Source organism: Lynx canadensis, chromosome F2, assembly GCF_007474595.2.
Source record: "Lynx canadensis isolate LIC74 chromosome F2, mLynCan4.pri.v2, whole genome shotgun sequence".
Classification (NCBI taxonomy): domain Eukaryota; kingdom Metazoa; phylum Chordata; class Mammalia; order Carnivora; family Felidae; genus Lynx; species Lynx canadensis.
In genome coordinates, this window is record NC_044320.2 from 7,819,383 (window position 1) to 7,841,351 (window position 21,969).

Consider the following 21,969-nt stretch of genomic DNA (forward strand, 5'->3'; position numbering starts at 1 on the left):
CTTCAGCGTTCAGATCATATGTCGCCTGCTCGGGACCCATGCGACATTTCTGCTGTGTTCCCTGATTGCCTCCCAATACGGGACCAACCTGGTGTGGTGATAATTTGCTTACAAATCTGTCTCAGGAGCCCGTGAGTCCCGGGAGGAGGGGAGAGAGTGTTAGATGGAGGCCGATTCCCTGCTGGGAGCCACGCTCCTGGTGACAGGCTTGATAAATGGTCACTGAGGGAGCAAGCGCATGAGGAATTAAACCTTACTCTAGCTCAGTAAGGTTTTCGGGTAAATGTTTTGTTTAGTCTTTGGACGTTCAGACTGGCTGGCTGCAAGGCACAGTTGACACATTTCCCTTAAGCAGAGAGCGTGTGTGCACGTGTATCTGTGTGTGTCTGTGCTGGTGTCTTTGCATGCACACATGTGTGCGTGTGTGCGTGTGTGTGTGTGTGTGTGTGTAGGGGAACGCCAGGGTGGTGCAATATGAATACATACAAGTCGCTAACACTGTCATCGCCCCAGTCCCATGCCAGCGCCTGCCCTCCACATCGCACACATCACGTTCCCCTCCTCCATCTCTCACTGACGGAGTCACATTGGGCCGTGGCCCAAGGAAAATGGGTCCACGGGGATGCAGACGCGCGCGGAGACTTGGTAACATGATGCTAACACAGAGATCATGCGGTAATTTCCCTTTTAGTGAGTTAGCGATCAGGGTCAGAGTGCCGTGTTCAGAAGAGTCACAGATGGCCAAGCAGATGGTGAGACCATCCAGGGTCTATACTCCGTAGCTGCCCTGATGATACGGATTCCAATCTTCTGAGATGATTAAAATAGAACCCCAAGCTTAAACTGGTTTGGCATTCTGAAGCCCACCGGTTTCAATAATTGAGACATCCTTGGATGTTCTGTCCTAGCGTGTGTGATTTATTTGGCACACTCTCCTTGGCCACCTGCTGTGCGTGTGCTCACGGGACCCTGTTTGCGGTTTGCTGTGCGGGCTGGGACTTCTCAGGGGTCTGTTTGGAGAAGCAGGCTTGTGTCACCAAGTGTGGATTCAGAGCATCTGGGCTTCAGCTCTGGCTTTGGGCTGTGACTGACCCAGTGACCCCAGGCAAGTCTCCTGTCTTTCTTGTGCAGAGGTAACCAATCCACGAAATGTGGGTGTCTCATCACAATGTCATCTCCCCACAGGATCGTTTGGGGTTTTGAGATGTTCTTATAGAAATTGCTTTAAAGCTATCAAGGACCACACGGATTATTCTGTTGTTAGAGCGAGCGATTGCTGAGAACCCATGCCTCCCCCGAAGAAGACACCACCCAAGAATGGCCTCTGTTAAGGTCTGGTTTTGCACTCAGTGCCCTCCAGTGCCCCTGGGCTTAACGGTGTCCTGTTTGTTTCTTCCTTGTAAGGGGACCGACTTGACCCCACGGCTGTGAACATCCTCCAGCAGATCATCGAGCTGGGCACCGAGGCCCATGATGCCACCGCTGTGGCCTCGGTGGTTGCCATGGCTCCAGGGACAGTGACTGTCGTGAAACAGGTAAGGACCCTCCCCTGCCTCTTAAGTATCATCCCCTCGCACTGCCACACGCCCTCTCTCTCTCCTTCCCCATGGGTTTTCAAGGCCTAATTTACCTACGGTGGGGTTTGGAAAGAGAGAGCTCAGTCTCACGCATTTCTTACTCTGCCTCCGATTATTATGGGCTCGTGTCTTCAGGAGCTCCGTGTGTGGAGGTGTGTTTTAGGGGAGAGGAATAATACAGTTTTTAAAATTATGGAAACTTCATTCATTTCTCTTCAGAGAATCCCAGAGTGAAAATGAGCAGATGTGGACACACTTGGACACATCTGTCACGAAAAGCAGCCCTCGGTGCCAAAGGCACCAGCGAGCAGAATGAGTGGGGACCGTGGGGACCGTGGGGACAGGCAGAAAAGCCAGGAGGGCTTCCCCGTGGACCCCATGGACCACGGACTGGCCGTATTAGATATGCAGCGTCACCTGGCCGATGGCTGAGCCAATGGGAAGGAAATCATCCGTTTTTGAATCACGGTGACTCTCCTTAATTGACAGTTAAACAGTTTGGCTCATTTCCACCCCCAGAGACCTTACCAGCTGTTAAAATGCAGTGTGTTTGGGAATTAGATCATCCTTTTGTTCTGTCTGTACCTATCTCTCTACTGCCTCTTGCTTTGTTTTACAAAAGATTTAGTCCAGCTTACCCAAGCACTTAAAAAAAGCAAAACAACAGTAAACACATCAGACTCGGGCAAAGTTCAAGTTCACGGAGTAAGGTGAAATGCACACTGTAGAGTTTTATGCAGTTAACCGTTCCTGTAGCCGTTCATTCAGGAGGTACTTCGTAAACACCCCCTCTCACTGGGCAGCATGCCTGGGGTTCCAGGAGAGAACCAGTGCCTGCCATCAGCATGGTTACTCTCTCGTGGGAAAAAAGTAAGACACACATGAACGAGTGAGACACAAAGGGTGTCAGATGGCGAATAAGTGCAGAGGAGGAAAGTAAAAGGAGGAGGAGGCCTGTGGGCCCAGGAGTGTGCTTGGGGGCTGTTTAGAAAGGACTGTCGGGTAGATTGCTGATGTTTGAGCAGAGCCCTGGGAGAGGCGTGTGTTATGGGAGGTATGCATGTTAGACTGTGAATTTGGTACTGAATCATAGAAGGGTAAAGCAGGAAACATGCAACACGAACTTCGTAGAAGGAGTGGGTTTTCTTGGCACAAATAAAGATGTTTCTTAGTGCGGCTCTGACATGAGGACCCGTGGGTGCCGTGCCCCCAGCAACCTCCCTTTGATACATGGGAAGTACGCTTCCCGAGCTGTCTCCATGCCGGTGCCCCCAAGTGTGCCCAGGCCACAATTCAAAGCATGAAACCCAGGTGACAGAATTCTCTGTGGAGTTAGTACGTTCTGGTTCGACTCCGGCTTTCCCGACCTGCAGACAAAACTCAGCATGTCTAGGTGAACGTGTGGACCGCGTATCCCAGAAACGCTCCTCGGTTGGTGTGGTTTCTCTCAACAAGATCCTGCACAGAAGTCGCGCAGTGGGATGTGGCGTTTCGGTCTGCAGGGCCCTGGCGCCGGTGGGTTGGGAACAGACCCGCACGCCTTGTTGCTAACCACTCTGTTAGCTTCCTTTTGTGTTTACTAGGTCGCTGTCTTCCGACTGTCTTACTGTAGCTTTTCTGAAACTGGTTTTCCGCACCGTGACCTGTGGAGTCCTCAGCTGGGCCTGGCGCTTCAGGAAGGGTCTTGCCGGTTTCCCTGCCAAATTCTTTTGAGGATTATAGGAAGGTGCTCCCGACGGTGATTTGCCACTGCTCCGGGACGTGATGTATTGAGCGTCGCAGGCAGTGCAGGATACAGCTTAGATGTGCTTCAAGGCGTCAGGCTGCCAGCACCACATGGGATGAGGCAGATAAGCCTCCAGTCCGACCAGTGTAAACAGGTACAGTGTGTTTTGGTGGCAGAAAACAGTGGCATCCTTTAGAGAATCTTGTGGTTTTTTGGAAACTCAGGGCGAGGAGGAGCATCCGTGTCCTGCACGGTCTGGAGCAGCTGCGTTTGGAAATGTTCCCCAAGAGTGTGTGTCCTCGTCACCATCCTGCCTGTCTGGCCTGGGACCTCGCTGGCTGGGGCTGTTGCTGCTTAATGGGTGGAGCATGGACGGATGGACCGGTGAGCGGACAGCAAACACCCCCTCCTTTGGCAAAGGGGTTGCAGTGTGTTAAAGAATGCCCTCTGAACTCAGTTATCCTATCACTGAAATGTCGAGGTGGCTGTTTTTATTAGAGAAATTGGTGTGATGTTTTTCTTCTTTTCTGAAACTCTGGTCTAGGATTTTTCAGCAGAGGAATTACCTCTGCATGACGAGTATGCTTGCACCACCGCGGTGTGGACTCTAGCGTACCTGTTGACGTAAAATATTGCCCTTCCTTCCCCGTGCAGGGGACCTCGGTGCTGGGGATTTCGTCCTGCTGCAACCCAAAATAATAACACACATAGTAGTTGCTCAGTAAATGTTTATTAAGTGGGATGGAGGGAGCTCTGGTTTTCACCTTTTGAATTATATCCCGTAGAACAGTACTGGGAAGGAAAAAGCAAGATCACCTTGTCAGTAAAGTGCATGGCATGTGTTGCAGAAAAAAAGGTTTTCAGGTTGCTATTGGATAGCTTATTTTGAGATCTTTTTCAGCTTTCCAGTTTTATACATATCTTCCACAGGGCCAAAAACATTCCAGGTTGTGTGTGAATGGATTCTGGAGGTTTAAAAATCTCAAGATTTCTTTCCCACGTGAAAAAATAGTTATATGCTCTGTTCCTAATTTTATTTTTTCCCGGTTTATTAATGTTGATTGAAACGATCTTTTCTTTACAATTTTTTTTTAACATTTATTTATTTTTGAGAGAGAGAGAGAGAGAGAGAGGCTGAAAGAGAGGGAGACACAGAATCTGAAGCAGGCTCCAGGCTCTGAGCTGTCAGCACAGACCCCGATGCGGGGCTCAAACCCACGAACTATGAGATCATGACCTGAGCCAAAGTTGGACACCTAACCGACCTAGCCACCCAGGCGCCCCAGAAAGGATCTTTTCTATATGAAAGTGAATCAGTGATCATTGAAAGTGGTTAATTACCAGTCTTTTTGGGTTTTCAGTTTCTGGGTTGAAAATACCGGCAGGCTTGGTGGGTAGGCTGGGGGTATTGGAAGCAAAGAGCTAAGAAAAAATGGTTTCTTGGGTTGCTTTCTTCTTGTTCTTAAATGAGACATGGAAAAGACTTCGCCCATAATTCAGACCGTTTAAATTTTCAGTTGGACACAGAAACATGTCCTCAACGATTTCCTGTCACATCTTTTTTCTCAAGTGTCAGCATTAGAAACAGATTCGCGGGGATCGAGTGTCTCGAAGTGTTCAGGAGGACGAGTCCTTACGCGTACCGCACCAGCCGGGCCCGGGGAGACGCTCGAGAGCTTTTAGTGCAACTGATTGCATTTGTGAAGACCAGACAGCTTTCGATAAATAAATTGGTTTCTCCCCCCCCCTCCCCCGCCTTTTGTTAAATCTTGATTTAGGGTTTTATGAGGAGGAAATTTATCTTTGATTAATAAAACTGCCTTCAGTAGATGAAGGGTGAGACCTGCCAGCACAGGAAATATTAGCATAAGCATCTCTGAGTCAGTCAGTTACTTAAAGAAAAAACAGATGCACCACCACCACCTCTGTGGCTCACGGCTTAAATGCCCCTTTGCTGCTTTTCTGGATCAAAATGTGTGTTCGAGACTGAAAGCTAACATTTTATGTACTGACGTACAGCATCCGCTTAGCAGACGGCCCATCTGCGGTGCACCCGTCACTGTGTGCGGCATCATGGTTCCCTCGCTCCTCTGGCAGCTGCTGCGACAAATGGCCCCCGAGTGAGTGGCTTCAGACTGCACAAATGTATTACCGAATAATTCTGGAGGTCAGAAGTCTAAAATGGATTTCACTGGGCCAGAATCAAGGCTTCGACAGCTGCGTTCCTCCTGGGAAGGATTCCCTCTCTTGCCTTTTCCAGCATCGAGAGGCCCCGGCATCCCCGACCTGAGGCTCCCTTCCTCCACCTACAGGGCCAGCAAGGGCAGAGCGAGCCTTCTCACACCCCATCGCTCTGGCCTCTGCTTTCTCGCCTGGTTGCTTTCGCTCAGTCAGGCCCTCCTGCCTCCGTCTCATAAGGACCCTCGTGATTACATTAGGTCCTCCCAGATAATCCGGGATAATCTCCCTATCTCAAGGCCTTTAACTTAATCACATCTGCAAAGTCCCCTTTGTCCTGCAAGGTAACATTCTTCAATTCTGGGGATTAGGGCATGGACCTCTTTGAGGTGGGGGCGCGTTAGTCTGTCTACCATGCTGGGTTCTGTGGTTAAGATAGGTCCTGCTCTCAAGAGGCAGATAAACCTGGCGAAGGAAATGATTCGCTCTTTTATTCAGCAAGCACCCCTGAGCTGCTTCGACCAGCCTGGTGCTGTTCTTGGCTGTTTCACTGAACAAAACAAACGAATGGTACGCTTGAGCTTACTTTCTTTCTTTCTTTTTTTTTTTTTTTTAATTTATTTATTTTGGGTGATAATGGAAACACAAGCGGGACAGGGGCAGAGAGAGAGAGGAAGAGAGAGAATCCCAGCATGGAGCCCAGCGTGGGGCTCGAACTCCTGAACCGTAAGATCATGACCTGAGCTGAAACCAAGAGTCTGATGCTCAACGGACTGAACCCCGCCCCCCCCCCAGGCACCCCGAGGAGCATACCTTCTAATTGAGGGAGATAGCTAATGTGTACATGTACGATAAATAACATGGTATGCTGGAGGTGAAAGGGGAAAATAGAACCAGCAGAATTCAAGAGGTCTGAAAAATGCGGACCTTAAACAGGCAGCTCTACCTGAGAGTGATGAACGCCTTGGGGATGTCAGCCAGTGCCCCAAGGGTGCTGTAGGAGCACCAGGGGGCTGCCCACCTTGAACCTGGGTCTGGGATAGGGGCACGTGTTGGGCAGAAAGGGCTTCATGGACGCCATGATGCCCGAAGGGAGTTCTGGTAGCAGGGAGTTGGGTGGGCACGGGACCCAAGGCAGAGGAGAGAACAGGAGCTGGTGGTCAGTGCTGGGTGACTAGATGCAGGGGGCGGGGGCAGGCGGGGCCCCACTTCAGTTAAATGATGGGCCCTCTTGCAAGCACCAAGTGGTGACAGAGGAGTCACTGCCCAGAAGGACCTCAGCCTGGTCTCTCTCTTCACTGTCCCTTCCCACTGCTCAAAGGCCAGTGAAGAAAGCCTGAGTCCAGACAGCCCACCGCTTCCTGTCACTTCTCGGAGCCAGATGTCCTTTCTCCATGGGCTTCTTGACCTGTGTTACCCCTCTTGAAGGCATGTTGGCATTTTTGACAAATCATAGTTTCCAGGTTTTTCCATTCAGTCACAGAACCCAAGCAGTGAATCTGCTCTGAGCATTCCTGCCATTTGATGATCAGAGGAACCCCTTGTCCTCTCTGATACTGTCACTGACACTGGGCATGGCCTCAGAGCCTGGTCCCCAGGCCAGCATGTGCACCACACCCCTTTCTTCCATGTTTCTGAATAGTAAGGAGACTTTATAATCACTCAGCATTTTCCTTTTAAGAAGGTCAGGATGACTGAACAGGTGGTTTTTATGATATGGGTCTTTTTGAGTTAAAAAAAAAAGCGTGTTGCTTATTACTGTTGAGGGTGACCCCTAGACAGCAGTTGGGGAGGGTGGGTGCATTGCAGGGCATCACCCTCTGGGGCTGTGGGGGTATCTGTCTGGGAAAGGACCTCTGAGCTGCAGGTGGAGTGGATATGTATTATTCATTCATCTGTTTGCTTTTAAAATCCAGTAGCCTTTCAGGGTCCATGTGGTATTTGTGGCCTGTCTGGAGCATTTCCCTGTGCCCAGGGACCGACCTATCACAGGGTTAGTCCAGGCGAGGCTGTCCGGGGGCATGCACTTTGCCAAGCTCGCTTCTCTGTGACTCAGTTACCGTTTCTGCTGAGACTTAATGAAAAAGCACGTTGTATTAGTGTTGTCCCGAGAAACAGAACCAATGGTGTGTGTAATGTGTGTATGTGGGTGCGTGTGCACGTGTGTATATCTGCATGTATACAGAGACTAATTATAAGGAATTGGCTCACCAGGTATGGAGGCTGACAGGTCCCAAGATGTACTCTCTGTAAGTTGGAGCCCCAAGTGCTGACAGTGTAGTTCACCTGCGTCTGAAGGCCGGGGCACCAGGAGAACTGATGTTCCAGTCTGAAAGCCAGAAAGCTCAAAACCCGGGAAGAGCTGGAGTCCAAAGGCAGGGAGAAAACCCAGTGTTCAATCTCCAGGGTAAGCAGGCAGGAGAAATTTTCTCCTTCAAGGAGAGCCAGCCTTTTGGCTGTGTCCAGGCTTTGGCTGATTGGGTGAGGCCCACTCACACTAGGAGGGCAGTCTGCTTTACTTAGTCCTTTACTTTATTTATTTATTTTTTTTTCAAATTTTATTTATTTTTGGGACAGAGAGAGACAGAGCATGAACGGGGGAGGGGCAGAGAGAGAGAGGGAGACACAGAATCGGAAACAGGCTCCAGGCTCTGAGCCATCAGCCCAGAGCCCGACGCGGGGCTCGAACTCACGGACCGCGAGATCGTGACCTGGCTGAAGTCGGACGCTTAACCGACTGCGCCACCCAGGCGCCCCATAGTCCTTTACTTTAAATGTTTTTGTTTTTTTCTTTTTTCCTTTGCAGATTTTTTTTTTTTAATTTTTTTTTTCAACGTTTATTTATTTTTGGGACAGAGAGAGACAGAGCATGAATGGGGGAGGGGCAGAGAGAGAGGGAGACACAGAATCGGAAACAGGCTCCAGGCTCTGAGCCATCAGCCCAGAGCCCGACGCGGGGCTCGAACTCCCGGACCGCGAGATCGTGACCTGGCTGAAGTCGGACGCTTAACCGACTGCGCCACCCAGGCGCCCCTCCTTTGCAGATTTTTACTTAAATTCTAGTTAGTATACAGTGCAGTATTGGTTTCAGGAGTAGAATTCAGTGATTCGTCACTTACATACAACACCCAGTGCTCATCCCAACCAGTGTCCTCCTTAATCCCCGTCATCCATCTCGCCCACCCCCCCCCCCACCTCCCTCCATCAACCCTCAGTTTGTTTTCTGTGGTTAAGAGTCTCTTGTGGTTTGTTTCCCTCTCTTCTGTTCCTCTCCCCTTTCCCATATGTTCATCTGTTTTGTTTCATAAATTCCACATACGAGTGAAATCATATGCTAGTTGTCTTTCTCCTACTGACTTATTTCAATTATCGTAATACACTCTAGCTCCGTCCACGTCGTTGCAAATGGCAAGATTTTATTCTTTTTGATGGCCGAGTAATACTCCGTTGTATGTGTATATCACATCTTCTTTATCCATTGCCCAGTCTCCATAGTTTGGCCATTGTTGATAGTGTCGCTATAAACATCAGGGTACATGGACCGCTACGGATCTGTAGTTTTGTATCCTGTGGGTAAATACCTAATAATGCAGTTGCTGGATTGTAGGGTAGTTCTATTTTTAATTTTTTGAGGAACCGCCATACTGTTCTCCAGAGTGACTGCACCAGTTTGCATTCCCACCAACCGTGCACGAGGGTTCCCCTTTCTCCACATCCTCACCAACACCTGTTGTTTCCTGTGTTGTTAATTTTAGCTATTCTGACAGGTATGAGGTGGTATCTCATTGTGGTTTTGATTTGTATTTCCCTGACGATGAGTGATGTTGAGCGTCTTTTCATGTGTCTGTCAGGCACCTGGATGTCTTCTTTGGAAAAGTGTCTATCCATGTCTTATGCCCATTTCTTCACTGGATTGTTTGTTTTTTGGGTGCTGTGTTTGGTAAATCCTTTATAGATTTTGGATACCAGCCCTTTATCGGATATGTCATTTGCAAATATCTTCTCCCATTCCGTCGGTTGCCTTTAGTTTTGTTGATTGTTTCCTTCACTGTGCAGAAGCTTTTTATCTTGATGAAGTCTCAATAGTTCATTTTTCTTTTTGTTTCCCTTTCCTCCGGCAGAGTGTCTAGTAAGAAGTTGCTGCAGCTGAGGTCACAGAGGTTGCTACCTGTGTTCTCCTCTAGATTTTGATGGTTTCCTGTCTCACATTTAGGTCTTTCATCCATTTTGAATTTATTTTTGTGTATAGTATAAGAAAATGGTCCAGTTTCATTCTTCTGCATGTTGCTGTCCAGTTTTCCCAACACGTTTGTTGAAGAGATTATCTTTTTTTTGTTGTTGTTTATTTATTTTTGAGAGAGAGAGAGTGAGTGAGTGAGTGGGGTAGGGGCAGAGAGACAGAGAGAGAGGAAGACACAGAATCTGAAGCAGGCTCCAAACTCCAAGCTGTCAGCACAGAGCGCAACGCGGGGCTCGAACTCACGAACTGTGAGATCATGACCTGAGCCGAAGTTGGATGCCCAATTGACTGAGCCACCCAGGTGCCCCAAAGAGACTGTCTTTTTTCCATAGGATATTCTTTCCTGCTTTGTTGAAGATTAGTTGACCATATAGTTGTGGGTCCTTTACATTAAATGTTAATTTTATCCATAAACACCAGCACACAAACCATCGAGCATAATGTTTGACCAAATATCTGGGCATCCGGTGACCCAGTCTAGTTGACGCATGAAATTAACCATCACACATGTCTGTGTGCATTTCACAGTGTCAGCTGAAGGTCATTGTTTGCTCCAGGCAGTTATTTAGTGAAATACCCAGTTGTCACAGAAATGACTTTGATTTACAGATTTCAGAGAGTTTGGCAGCTTCCGGAAAGCATACATATTTTGGTAGATGTACATGTCTCTCACAGTTGATGTTTCAGTTCAAGGCTCAGGAATGAGCTCCCATCCTGCAGATTCTTGAGGGGGTCACAGTTGAGGAGAGGCCAGCAGAACCACACCAGCCCCGGGGGGGGGGGTCTTCTACTGAACATAAATATTCCACCTCAGTTGCCAGGTCAAGAGCAATTAGATCGTTGTTACTGTACGCTGAGTGACTATTTCCCCGGTGACTGTGATTAGCAATACTCTGTTGGCAGGGCCCGATCTGTCCACACCGTGCATCTTGCTTGCAGCTAAGGAGTCACGCTCCCAGATCAGGGGTGGTGCACCCACTCGTTATTCCTGGTTCTCTACAACCCTAGAGTTGCCGCTCTTCTGTTCACGATTTTCCCTGGATGTGCTGGACGCTTCCAAGCTGTCAGCCAGGGCCCCCGCGGCAGGGAGCGGCTGAAAGGAGCAATTAATAAGACAGTCTCTGACCTGCAGGCACCCTGCCTACTTCCCTCATGCAGACCCTCGGCTGGCACGGTGCAGAATTACGCTGCCACCTTCTTGTTCAGAATCCCAAATGCTCTTACCACATGCTTTCACTGCTGATTTGAAAAACAAACAAACAAAAAGCAGAAATCCCATATTTGCCCAAAGCAACCCATCTTCTGCCAGCTGCTTTCCCACGCCCTTTGCCATCTCTTGGCGGGTCACCTGTGGTGGATGGAGCCAGAGGGTGAAGTTGATGTGTTAGTCTGGGGGAGAGGGGCATGCAGAGCCCCCCTGGGCTCAGTGTGCAGCGCTTAGTCTGAGAGGCAGTTTTGGTAGCAGTTCGGGGGGTAAGACGTGTGTTGGTTGCCAGCCAACGCTAGAATTGTTGCTTGTTGTTTGCAGTTCATTATTTTTGCAAGGAAATGCAGTCCATGTCTATGGCTGACCACGTATACCATTTGCCTGCTTGCGAGAAAGTGCAGGTGCAGCCTGTCCTGTTTTTAATTGAAGGCCCTGAGTCATCCGGTCTCCTGATGCCCTTTTGTGCTGTCCGTGTGTCCAAGGGCATCTGGTAGGAGACGCTGTTCTGCAGAAGGTGCTTCTCAAGTGCAGCCGTGGCTGGGAGAAGCCTCACACCGTGCGATCCTGCTGGAAGGAGAGCTCAGAGTTGGCCGCCTCCTCTGGGGGTGGATGTTGAGCGTTTCATGATACTTGTGGCAAAATAAGGGGGACAGGGATCTGGAAGGTGACTTGTGTGAGGCTTCAAAGTCTGTTTTCAGTGTTCTTTTAAAACAGTCACTGCATTCTATTAATATGATTGTTCAACTGCACTGCAAGAGACCTGGCGGCAGAATCGCATTGGCACGGAGACTCTTGCAATCCTTAAGAGGTCAGAGAAGATCCTGGCCATCTGCATTGTCATAAAGCTGGACCGAGTCGAGATCTGTCCCCTTATCCCGCCCACAAAAGGGACCAGGAGAAACCCTGTTTTGTTTTCCACTTAAGTTCAAATAACTGGTGAGTTGATGGACTTTTCTTGTTCCCGCAGGAGGTACTTTTTAACTCATGCGGTGAGCAGACCTGTCCCTGACTTCCAGCACCACCCACAGGGTGGCAATAACAGGAGTGCCTCTCACGCTTCCTCTCTGTTCTCCTCTCCCCTCCGGGACCCCCTTTGTCTTCAGAGCACTTGCCTGAGTACGGGAGACATCACAATTGCAGCGTTTCCTCCTTTTACACCACGATAAAACACTGGCGTCTTCAGTTCTGTTGTTCATTCTCCTTTGCCATTGTGGTGGTTTTGCCATGGTTGTGGTTCGTCTTTCCAGAAGATTAGGAAAAGGCATACGTGACTTTAAAAGAGCTGATAGTATGTGCAGCTGCTCTCGTGTTCTGTTCCTCCTCGCGTGGTGGGAATGTCCTGTGTGTTCCATGCCTCCTGGTTTTGTAGGGTAATTACAGTCAAGATGGACCCCGATACCTTTGAAAGGGCCCACGCAGGGGAGTCATGGGTCTTTTGCAGGCGACCGAATGCATTGCATGTTGCAGGGGCTGAGGGCATATGTGTGACTGCTTCCTAACTCTTGGTCTGGGCTGGTGGGGGAGGGTCTAACACCGGCCTCTCTGTTAGGGCCCTGATGGATGCCTGCAATCCAGATAGACATCTCCTTTTATTCCCAGTCCTTTTGAGCTTTATAGAAGCACAAAGTGTCACTGATGACTTTCTCTGTTTTCCCCTTACCGTATCCCGTACTATGAGAACCGGTTGGTTGTCAGCTACACGTCTTGGGTAGTGAGGTTTGGCTCTCGCCTGAAGAACTTTATGGTACCGTTTATTTGATCCTGGGGCCCTGCCAGTTTTAATTCTGTCAGGCTCCTAATTATACACACAGGTAGCCTCTTCCAATGCTTTTGGACTTAACGTTCCTTCTAGAATGTTGTTCTACCGCTGCTGCAGGGCGACCTTCACGATGTCGATCCAGATTCAAAACATTCATTCAGGGTCTTGGCAGTGGGTTATGCTCCCTTGTCACCTAATGCCAACTCCTGTCCTTTGTGAGCCTTCCTTAGTGCTCCCTTAGCCCTGTGAATCTTTATCTTTGTTTTAAATAAAACTTCCTTCAGAGACCTCGGTGTCTGCTGTGATTTCGGGAGGATGACTTGAAGAATTGCATCCTTGTTCCCACCTCTCTTATTACTTGCTGAGCTCCTTCATCCCCTGGCAGTGATGGAAAATTCCACTTCTTTGCGAGATTTTAAAGTAAAAATCAGTGCCATGATCTCTCTGTGGCCATGTGGGAAATTGTCTGAAAAAATAGAGGATAAAGGTTTCCCGATCTCGTTCTGGCCCTCTTGTTCACATAAAGCATCTTTCGCTAGCCTGGGGATGTCAGTCTGTTGAACTTTTCTCCTCTTTTCTCTTCCTTTTCCCTGAGCCCTGATTTTCCTACCGTTGGGCCCCCGGAAGCTGTGGCTTGGCTGGTACTGTTTGCAGAATCCCACTTTGAGTTTCAGTGTTGTTGGGTTTTCTCACTGCTCCTGGGGGCCTGTTTCCTGATCCACAGCCTGGGCTGGGGCAGGTGGGTTTCATCGGCCTCCTCCCGTCTCTGCAGCTCGCCCCGCAACAGCCCTGATAGGAGGGAGCCATAGCCGTGGGCCCCATCTGAAGGATATGTGCTCCTGGCCTTCCTTGAGTTTGCCCCGGGGCAGGGCTGCGGCCAGCTGGTTCCCCTTTGCATCCCCGGGAGCAGTCACCTCCGTCCTGCTCTGAGGAGTTCCCCTAACCCAGCGCTGGGGACTCCACAGCCCTCCCTCCCCATCCCCGTTAGCTTCCCTAGCCGTGAATGCCCACCCTCCGCTCCAGTGCTCAGCCCGAAACCAGGGGGTCCTCACGTGTCACCCCCACGTGTGATTGTCAGCACGTCCTCCCCTTGCTGTGCCATCTGCCCCCACAACACACCTCACGTGTCCCCGTGTCCAACAGCCGCCCGCTCCATCTAGGCAGCTGCTACTCCAGACGTGGTCTCTGGACCAGTGGCATCAGTCTCAGGGAGCTTGTTAGAAGCTCAGAGTGTCTGGCTGCACCCCAGACCCCCCAAGTCAGGCGGCACGTAGCGCCGTCCCTGGTCCCCACTGATTTGTGTGCGTGGCCGAGTCTGAGAAGCTCTGCTCTAAACTGTGGGTCTCCCCACCCTGGTTTACAGACCTTCTCTTCACTGATGTCCTTACCTTCCCTGCTGCTGCTCTAAGGATTCCAGCACCCCTCACTTAAAACCCTCCGGTAACGTAGAAAGTGTTCAGTAAACTGGGAGTAGGACCTCCCCACGGCAGTCTGGCGCCCCTGCCTCCCTCTGCCCCCGTGCTTATAGTGCGTCCGCCCGCTGGGCAACCCGCTGATCCTCTTTTCGCACCTTTGCGCCCTCTGCCCAGAACGGCCACTCTTCGCCAGCCTTTACGGGGCTCACTTCCTGTCGCGCGGGGTCAGCTGCAGGGCCACGCTCTCCGTCAAGCCCGCTCTCGAGCTCTCCGGGCCACGTCGGGCCTTCTCCGGAACCCGTGGATGGGATGAGCAGTCCTCCTCGGGCTGTGTCATTAGGTGGTGCAGTTGACCTTGACATCGGAAGAGTAGCCAGGTTGGGCCCTGTCTAGTCCACGAGCCCTTGAAAGCGGAGAACTCCCTCACCTGGTGGCAGACGTCGGCGAGATGAGAAGCAGAAGCATTTGTGTCTTTGTGTCTTCAGCCACTTCGCTTGTGGTCATCTCTCGGGCAGAAATCGGAAGCGAGCCCAGTCACCGAACCCGGATGAGAAGCGGAGCACCCCTTTGTTACCGTCAGGCAGGCCGGCCGCACCGTGCGGGCCTCTGGGCAGAGTGGAGGCCTGGAGGCTTTGGGGGCCTTCTTGCGTCCGGGTCCGCGCCCACCCCTGCTATTTGTAACTGCAAGGAAGTGGCCGTCCCGCTCTGCCCAGAGCGGCCGTGGGAAGCGGGAGGGCTGGGGGAAGCGGCTTCCTGGGGGCAGACGCTCGCAGAGGAAGCCCAGCCGGTGGGCTTGTCAGGGGCCGTCACCTGCATCTGTGGGCAGAACGGGGGCCTCCTCCCCAGTCAGGACAGTAGGAAGGGGTAGGACACGGGCTGAGTCAAAGCTCTCCTGTCCTCCGGCAGCGGAGGAAATGGGAGGAGGTGGGATGGGGGTGTGCCCCTCTCACCACCGTCCTTGGGCCCTTGTCACAGACCACACCCTAGTGTGCCTGGACTCACCTCTGCCTTCCCCATCAAATGGGGGCTCGCTGAGACTGGGGTTTGCCCTCCTTCTTCTGTGAGGTCTCCAGCTCTTAGCTTGGGGCCTGCCGGGTTTGGAGGCTTCCCTCGTGCCCGGCATCAGGGATCGAGGATCGGATGGCACGCGTCTGAGCCGGGCGGGCTCGGGCTCCCTTCACCGTGGGCTGCAGCTGCCGTGGGTGCCCAGCCCGGGGAGCTGCAGGCCTCCCCGGACACACAGCACGGTCAGCCCAGGCCATGTCGAGTAGGTGGAGAAGGAGCCCGTGCCACAGCCGGGAAGGGAGCAAGTGCCTGAAAGGGAGTCAGCCTGTGTGGGCTTGAACTCACATCCGTCACCTAACGGTATGTGACCCGGAACAAAGCACTTCTCTGCTTTTTTGTTTGTTTGTTTGTTTTGTATTTTAGAAAGAGAGAGTGAGCAAGTAGGGGAGGGGCAGACAGAGAGGGAGAGAGAGAATCCCAAGCAGGCTCCACACTCAGCCCGGAGCCCAGAGCAGGATTTGATCCCTCAACCCTGGGATCGTGATGTGAGCTGAGATCAAGAATCGGACCCTCAATCGACTGAGCCACCCAGGCGCCCCAAGCACTTTTTCTCTTTGAACTTGTTTTCTCTTCTGTAAAATGGGACAGTAATAGAACCTACTGCGTGGGGCTAACGCACAGATTACGTGATTATGCAAATGAAGCAGCTGGCAGTGCCCGACTCGTGATTAAGTCCTCAATAAATCTTAGCTCCTGCCATAGGAGTGACATAGCTCCTTGTCCCCTTTCTGTGCCTGTAGAATTCAGCCATAGCAGTTTCTGCTTCTAGAAGTTTCTGTTCAGCAAGCAGGCACTAACACAGCTGTCCAGGGCCTGCGCTTGGCATTAGGAGTCCCAGGGTTTCATAGGAGAGTTTGTTGCTTGGTCCAGACAGATAAACGGGTAGTTGCATCGTGTAGATTAACATCGAGTCTGTCAGGTCAGCACTGAGAAAGGCCGGGGGCTGCAAGGATGGTCACTTGGGGTGATTTTGAGAAAAGTCCACGAGGGTGGAGGACTTCTCTCCTGAGCAGCGTGCCGAGGAAAATGTTCTCAGAGTGCAGCACGGGGGCTTCGGTGAGAAGAATGACCCTGAGAGCTGCCGTCTGTGGACGGGTTCCCAGGCGGGGGTGAGGCTTGTAGGGAGAAGCATGTCTCCCGTGCGAGGTGCCCTACGGGGCTGCACAGCCCCCCCGCCAGCACCTGGCACTAAACAGAAGTTCAGTACCTGTGTGCTTAAAGGCCAAGGAAGTAAAGCATTATGCACAATAAACTTGTCTAAATAGCAAAAGATATTCCTAGGCAGTAAGAAGCTGTTTCCAGCTTCTGTTTCCAGACTCCTTCCTCCTTCCCTGTCACGGTGCATGTGCTCTGGTTCTGTTTGAGTTCAGCTTTAAAATATCTCCTGAATAATTCCGTTCAGATGGGTATCGAGCACCTGCTGTAAGCCGGCTGCCATGTGGGCACGGTCTACAAGGGGGACGTGGCGGGGCAGTGGGGTCGGGGCATCAGATACCTGCCCTTGGAGGGGAGGGCACCTGCTGGCGGTCATGAGCACCGCGTGTGACCACCTGCCCTGCACCAGCCCCGTCATCACTCCTCACATGTGCGTAGAGAGACCACTCTGTCCACCCCATTTTACCACAGTTTCCAAGACAAGGATTCTTTTTTCCTCAGTTGATTGTTGAGACCACACTGAACTGCTCTTGGACTCTTGAGAAATTCGGGACACATCAGATGTCTTAGCCCTTTTTGCTGCCCGAGCATCTGTCTCTAACCCCCCCCTCCACCGGCTGAGTGAATTTGGCCCACACGCAAACCTTCTTACCCTTGTTCTGTGATGGACGCAGGGCCAGTAGGGGGGCATCTTTCTGTTTCCAGACATCTCTCACAGCGAAGGGAGTCGGCCCCTCCCTTCTGCGCAGACCGGCCCTCGGGACCCTGTGGACAAGTCTGCTCCATGCAGGAGGGCTCCCCAGGCCCTAGGAACCACGCTGCCGTGTTGACCGGCCAGACCCCACAGCACCCCCAAGCACCGGGATTTGATTGGGGATGGCAGCGACCGCCTGTAGTGAGCAGTCTTTATAACCTGGGCTTTGGACTGTTTATAGGATCAATATTTTCAGAAAAGAAAGAGTATCTACTGTCTATTTACAACCAAGAGAAAAGTAGGGCGGAGGGGAGGCATTATGCAGTCTCCCCAGGAAGGATGAGTCACGGCCTTGCTCACTTGCTGGGCGTTTTGTCCTTTTTGAAAGGCTTTAAATCTTCATTGATACACGGAATGGCTTCTCCCTGCCTGTGAATATCTTTTGATGTTTCTACAAGTTTCTTGCTCATAATATCCTTATTTCGGTCCTGTATATACATACGTATTTCTAGAGTTGGAAATTTACGATGCTTTTTTAACAAACCACATTCATTTATACCTCTTCTTTCCTCTATAAATTTGGTATGGTATTTACCATCCTCCCTTTGTTTCTGACATTTACAGCACCACACCTAATCGACGGCAAACGTGCTCGCTTGCTAACCTTGGGACATGGGTCTGCCAGCCCCACCTGTAAGCTCTCGCTCGGTTATACGTTCAGCAGTGGGTGAAACCCTAGTTACTGCGAAAAATGAGGCTCCTTCCTCAGAGCTTAAACATACACAGGGGACTGTTTCACCTACAAGAACAGACTGCGGTGTTATCACTCTTGTTGTTTGGTTGTATTGGGATAATTCCTGTTGTTTGCTTGTATTTGGATCTCTATCTGCAGCCCTCTCTTACCTTGCCGTGAAATCTGCGAATTCCTGCGGCAGAAGGGACCCTGGAAAGGTGTTCGCAGTCTGGGTATCCCACAGTGTTCAGAACCAGGGCCCTGTCCTTCAGGAAACCTCCTGCCCTGCCCCCAGGGGTCCAGGATGAGTGCCCCGCCTGCCTCCTTCCCCTAAACAGAGCGCAAACCCGCGGGTACCAGCCCTGGCTCTGTACTGAAAGGTCTCCTTTAATGCCACGCGATGTGGCCTAAAGCACAGGGGCTACGGTGAGCGCCCTTGGTGACCTCATGCATTTGGAGACACAGGCTTCTAAGGGGCCTCTGCTGCGGTCGCAGGTGACTCCTCCCCATGACTGGCACCATCTGACTGTGGCACCTGCACGGTCTCAGCTCTGCTGTCTTTGGTGGGTTCTGAGCAAGGGTAGCACATTTCTTAAGAGTTCTCCTCTGCATTCATTTTTCTCAGTGATTCATCCAAGAAGGAGGGACTCACTATTTACTGTCTGCCAGGCGTGATGGGGGTCAGTGCTGGGCATGCTAGCTCAGGGCGTGGGGGGCTCCCGGGATGACAGGGCATAGACCCGATTCTCAAAGGAAAGGAGGTGGGGTGGGTGTGCAGGCAAGCAGAGCAGCAAGGACAGGAGTTCAGGGGCAGAGAGAACACGTGTGTGGTCAGGGTGCAGAGCCGAGCATGGGGGAGGCAGGGACTGGGGCGGGAAGATCCTTGTCCCTCCCACTGGAGGGCTGGGCTTCATCCGCAAGGCTACAAGCCACCCAGTAGTAGACAGAGGCAGTTAGAAGGACTGTAGGCCTTGGAGGGTCTCACCTGGCTTCGCCTTCCAGAATCCCCTGTTACTGGCTGTGGGATCTCAATAGCATGAGGTCAGGAGTGTGGGAACACTCTGTAAACTGGCGGGGGGGTGGGGTGGAGGGGCTGCCCGCTAGGTCACGGGACGAAGGGACGGTGGTACAAGGAAGCAGGTGGTGTCGGAAGATGCAGACTGAGGAGGTATGAAAAGGAAGGTGAGGAAGGACAGAGAGAAGTGGTGCAGTGTGAGTTTAGGCACCTCTGTGTGGCCATGCTCGTGTGCACGTGCACACACATCCACGCACACACACACACACATGCCCACACTCATACATACACATGTGCTTGTACATGCATGCACAGATGTATGCATACCAATGTCCACATGCTCACGTACACACACGCACGCACACACACACACACACACACACACACACACTTACGACACACCTCCAGTTTGCCTCCTTGTGGCAGTCCAGCTGTTGTTCTAGGTTCTTCGTGTCTTCCGTGCCTGGCCTCATTCCGCCTGCCCGTCACGGGCGATCATTCCATTCTGTGAGTCGATGCTCTGGACGGTGGCTCTGCCCTCCCGGTGGTGTCTGAGTCCTGTCTGCCTCCCCTGCACCACCGTGGGCCGGTGGTGAGGCCGGCTCTCGGCTGGTCCTGAGAATGACCGCGGCACCAACAGGAGGAGAGTGGGTAGGGCTCCCCCGTTCATTTCCTGGCTTGCAGCCCTGGGGGTCTCCCTTTCAAGGGCTGTGCCCCCGGAGACGCAGTGTAATAAATAGGAACTTGGTTCAGCATATGGGGACGTGGATGGAGGTGTGAAGGAGGCCTGAAGCCATCTCCCTGCAGCGGCAGAGGTGACCGAGGGCTTTCTTCCTCCTGAAAACGTGAAGGAAGATCCCTGTCATGGAGACATTCAGACCAGAATCTCCCACGTGAAGGTGTTTAGTATTTTCCCCACACCCGCCGGGGGCAGTAGGCTTGTGGGACAGCAATGGCATGTGGGCCGCGTCCTGATGGAGGTGCTTTAGTGCGATTTTCATTCCAAAGGGTTATGAAGCGAATAGACACTAAAGCAATGCCATCCCGACAGGTATGGTTCTGGCCTCTTTTCATTCTAGGGCCAACAGAGGTTTTAAACCTACCTTTGGTTACTCATCGTTTATTTCTGAGCTTGGAGCCAAGTTTAAATAAGGCGCTAGGTTTCGACGGAGCCCGACTGTTGCCTGGAAATTCCGGTGCCTGCCAGGACTGAAATTGCAGAGGTCTGATTGAGCTTCTGAGGGGTTTTGTGGACTGGAGCCCCTCCGCACGAGCTCATGGCCGACTCGGGCACCAGGAAGTTATCCACGCTGTTCTGAAAGCTCTGGGTGGGAGGCGTGATGCACGCGTGTTTTGTATTATAATCCGCCAGCCGTGTTTAGAAATGGTGTGTTTAAATACCCAGCTAGTAACAGCTTTCCCTTTTTTCTCACTGCTGCTTCTGTGGGATTCAGCCGTGAGACACAGCTCTTTCTTCCCTTCATTGGCCTTTGTTTGTCATATGATGTCCTTGAAAGTCTCTGGGCTGTTCTGGTGTCCCGGGGGCGTTGTGGTCGGTGCGGTGCATGGCACAGGACGGCGTGTGCTGGGCACGTGTTCCAGGGCACGGAAGGCTGTGCACAGAGGTGACGTGCTGTTCCGGGGCAGGCTTCCCCACGGGACACCGCTTTCCCGGACGCCTTCCCGTCTGGCAAGACAGCCGCCTCCACGTACTTCTCCTGGCCAGTGTCAGGGATTCCTGAGGACAAGGTGTCCTTGCCGTCACTGTCCCCCAGGGGCGTTCTTGGGAGCATCTATGTCTGAGGCATGGGGACACTCTGACAGAGGAGCCCGTCGGTATGTTCTTTTCAAAGCGGAAATGGAGCTGTGAAAATGGATGATGCCAGGGTTGGATGTGGGAGGCCAGCGGGAGAACCAGGAAGAGGGGCGGTCCCGTGCCGTGGGTGAGGAGCCCCAATCATCTGTCTGCCCGTCAAAGGCGTGGCAGCCCGGGGGGCCGCTGTGTGGCCCGGACCGAAGTATCTCCTGGCCTGGCGTCCAAGCGCGTGGGTGTGGGAGGGGGCAGAGCACGGGGGCAGAGCCCTGAGAGAGAGCTCTCCGCCTCCCTTGAGCCCCACGCTCCTCTGGAGCTGGGCACTGAATCCTCGAAGGTGTTGTGATGACCGGCCGCTACTGCAGAAGCAAAATCCTTCCCGCGGCATCCGCGCGTGCCCCTCCCCCCGCCCCTGCACAGACTGCTGGGATCGCCCTTGGCGGTGAGAGGCAGCCGAATCCGGGAGCCGCAGAGCTGTTTTCATGTGTGTCCTCACTCTGTTACGTGTCTGCGGTGTTCACCCGTGGCCCGGGCCCCGGGCTAGACGGGCCGACCGTGTTCTCCCAGGAACCACCCCCGCGTCGTGGCTGGCGTGAGGCCGCCTCGTGCAGGCTGGAGAGTTTTCAGACCAAGAGTCAGAAGACCTGGGCAGCTTCCTTTCTCTCTGAGCCTGCCCCTCTCCCGTAAAATAAGGGGGTGGACCTTCAGGACTTTCGGAGCCAAAGGGGATCCCTGTGTGGACAGTTTGCCTCTGAGCCTCCCTGTGGTCTGGGAGGGCTCCCGTCAGACAGACACCAGGGCCAGCAGTGGCCTGGCCTGGGGTGTGGTGGCAGCTCCAAGCTGTTCTCTCTGCGATGGCTTCCAGGTTCTACCCCCGGATAGTTCTGTAGGTGGCACCGACGCCCCCCGTGTGTCCGCTCAGACCGTGGCGCCGGGCTGGGACGCAGGAGCCTGTCCCTGCTCTCCAGAAGCTGCGGGCACATCGGGGGGATCTGTGCAGGACGGGCTGTGATACAGAGCCGGGTGAGGGCTCTGCACAGGCTCCATATGGCGCGTGTGAGCGCAGGGAACCCCTCTTCCTTGAGGGCTCCCCCAGCTGGGGCCGCTTCTCGAACGTTGGGAATGAGAACGGACAACCTGCCCGTAACGGTTTTTACAGAGAAAAGCGGACGGGGGACCAGGAGCAAGGGGAGCATGTAGGGCAGGCAGGGGGGGTAGGGAGAAAGCGAGACAGTGGGGCAGCTGGGCTGCTGGCCTGCCCCATCCCCATCAGTGCTTGCCCTTGAGCGGATGAGGGGGCTGGCGGCCACAGGAGCGCTGGGCCTTGGCGGGAAGAGCGTCCTTGGCAGGAGTAGAGCCCAGCAGCCAGCCAGCTGGTGTAGATCCTAGAGC

The 21,969-nt window shown here is 52.5% G+C and overlaps 1 protein-coding gene across 1 annotated transcript in view; it reads left to right on the plus strand.

Moving 5' to 3' along the window:
• Window positions 1-21,969, plus strand: part of ZFAT (zinc finger and AT-hook domain containing) — a 191,667-nt gene that overhangs the window by 164,346 nt on the left and 5,352 nt on the right. Inside the window, 1 exon segment of the mRNA XM_030303806.1 lies at window positions 1,405-1,535. Coding sequence (XP_030159666.1) covers window positions 1,405-1,535 — 131 coding nt within the window.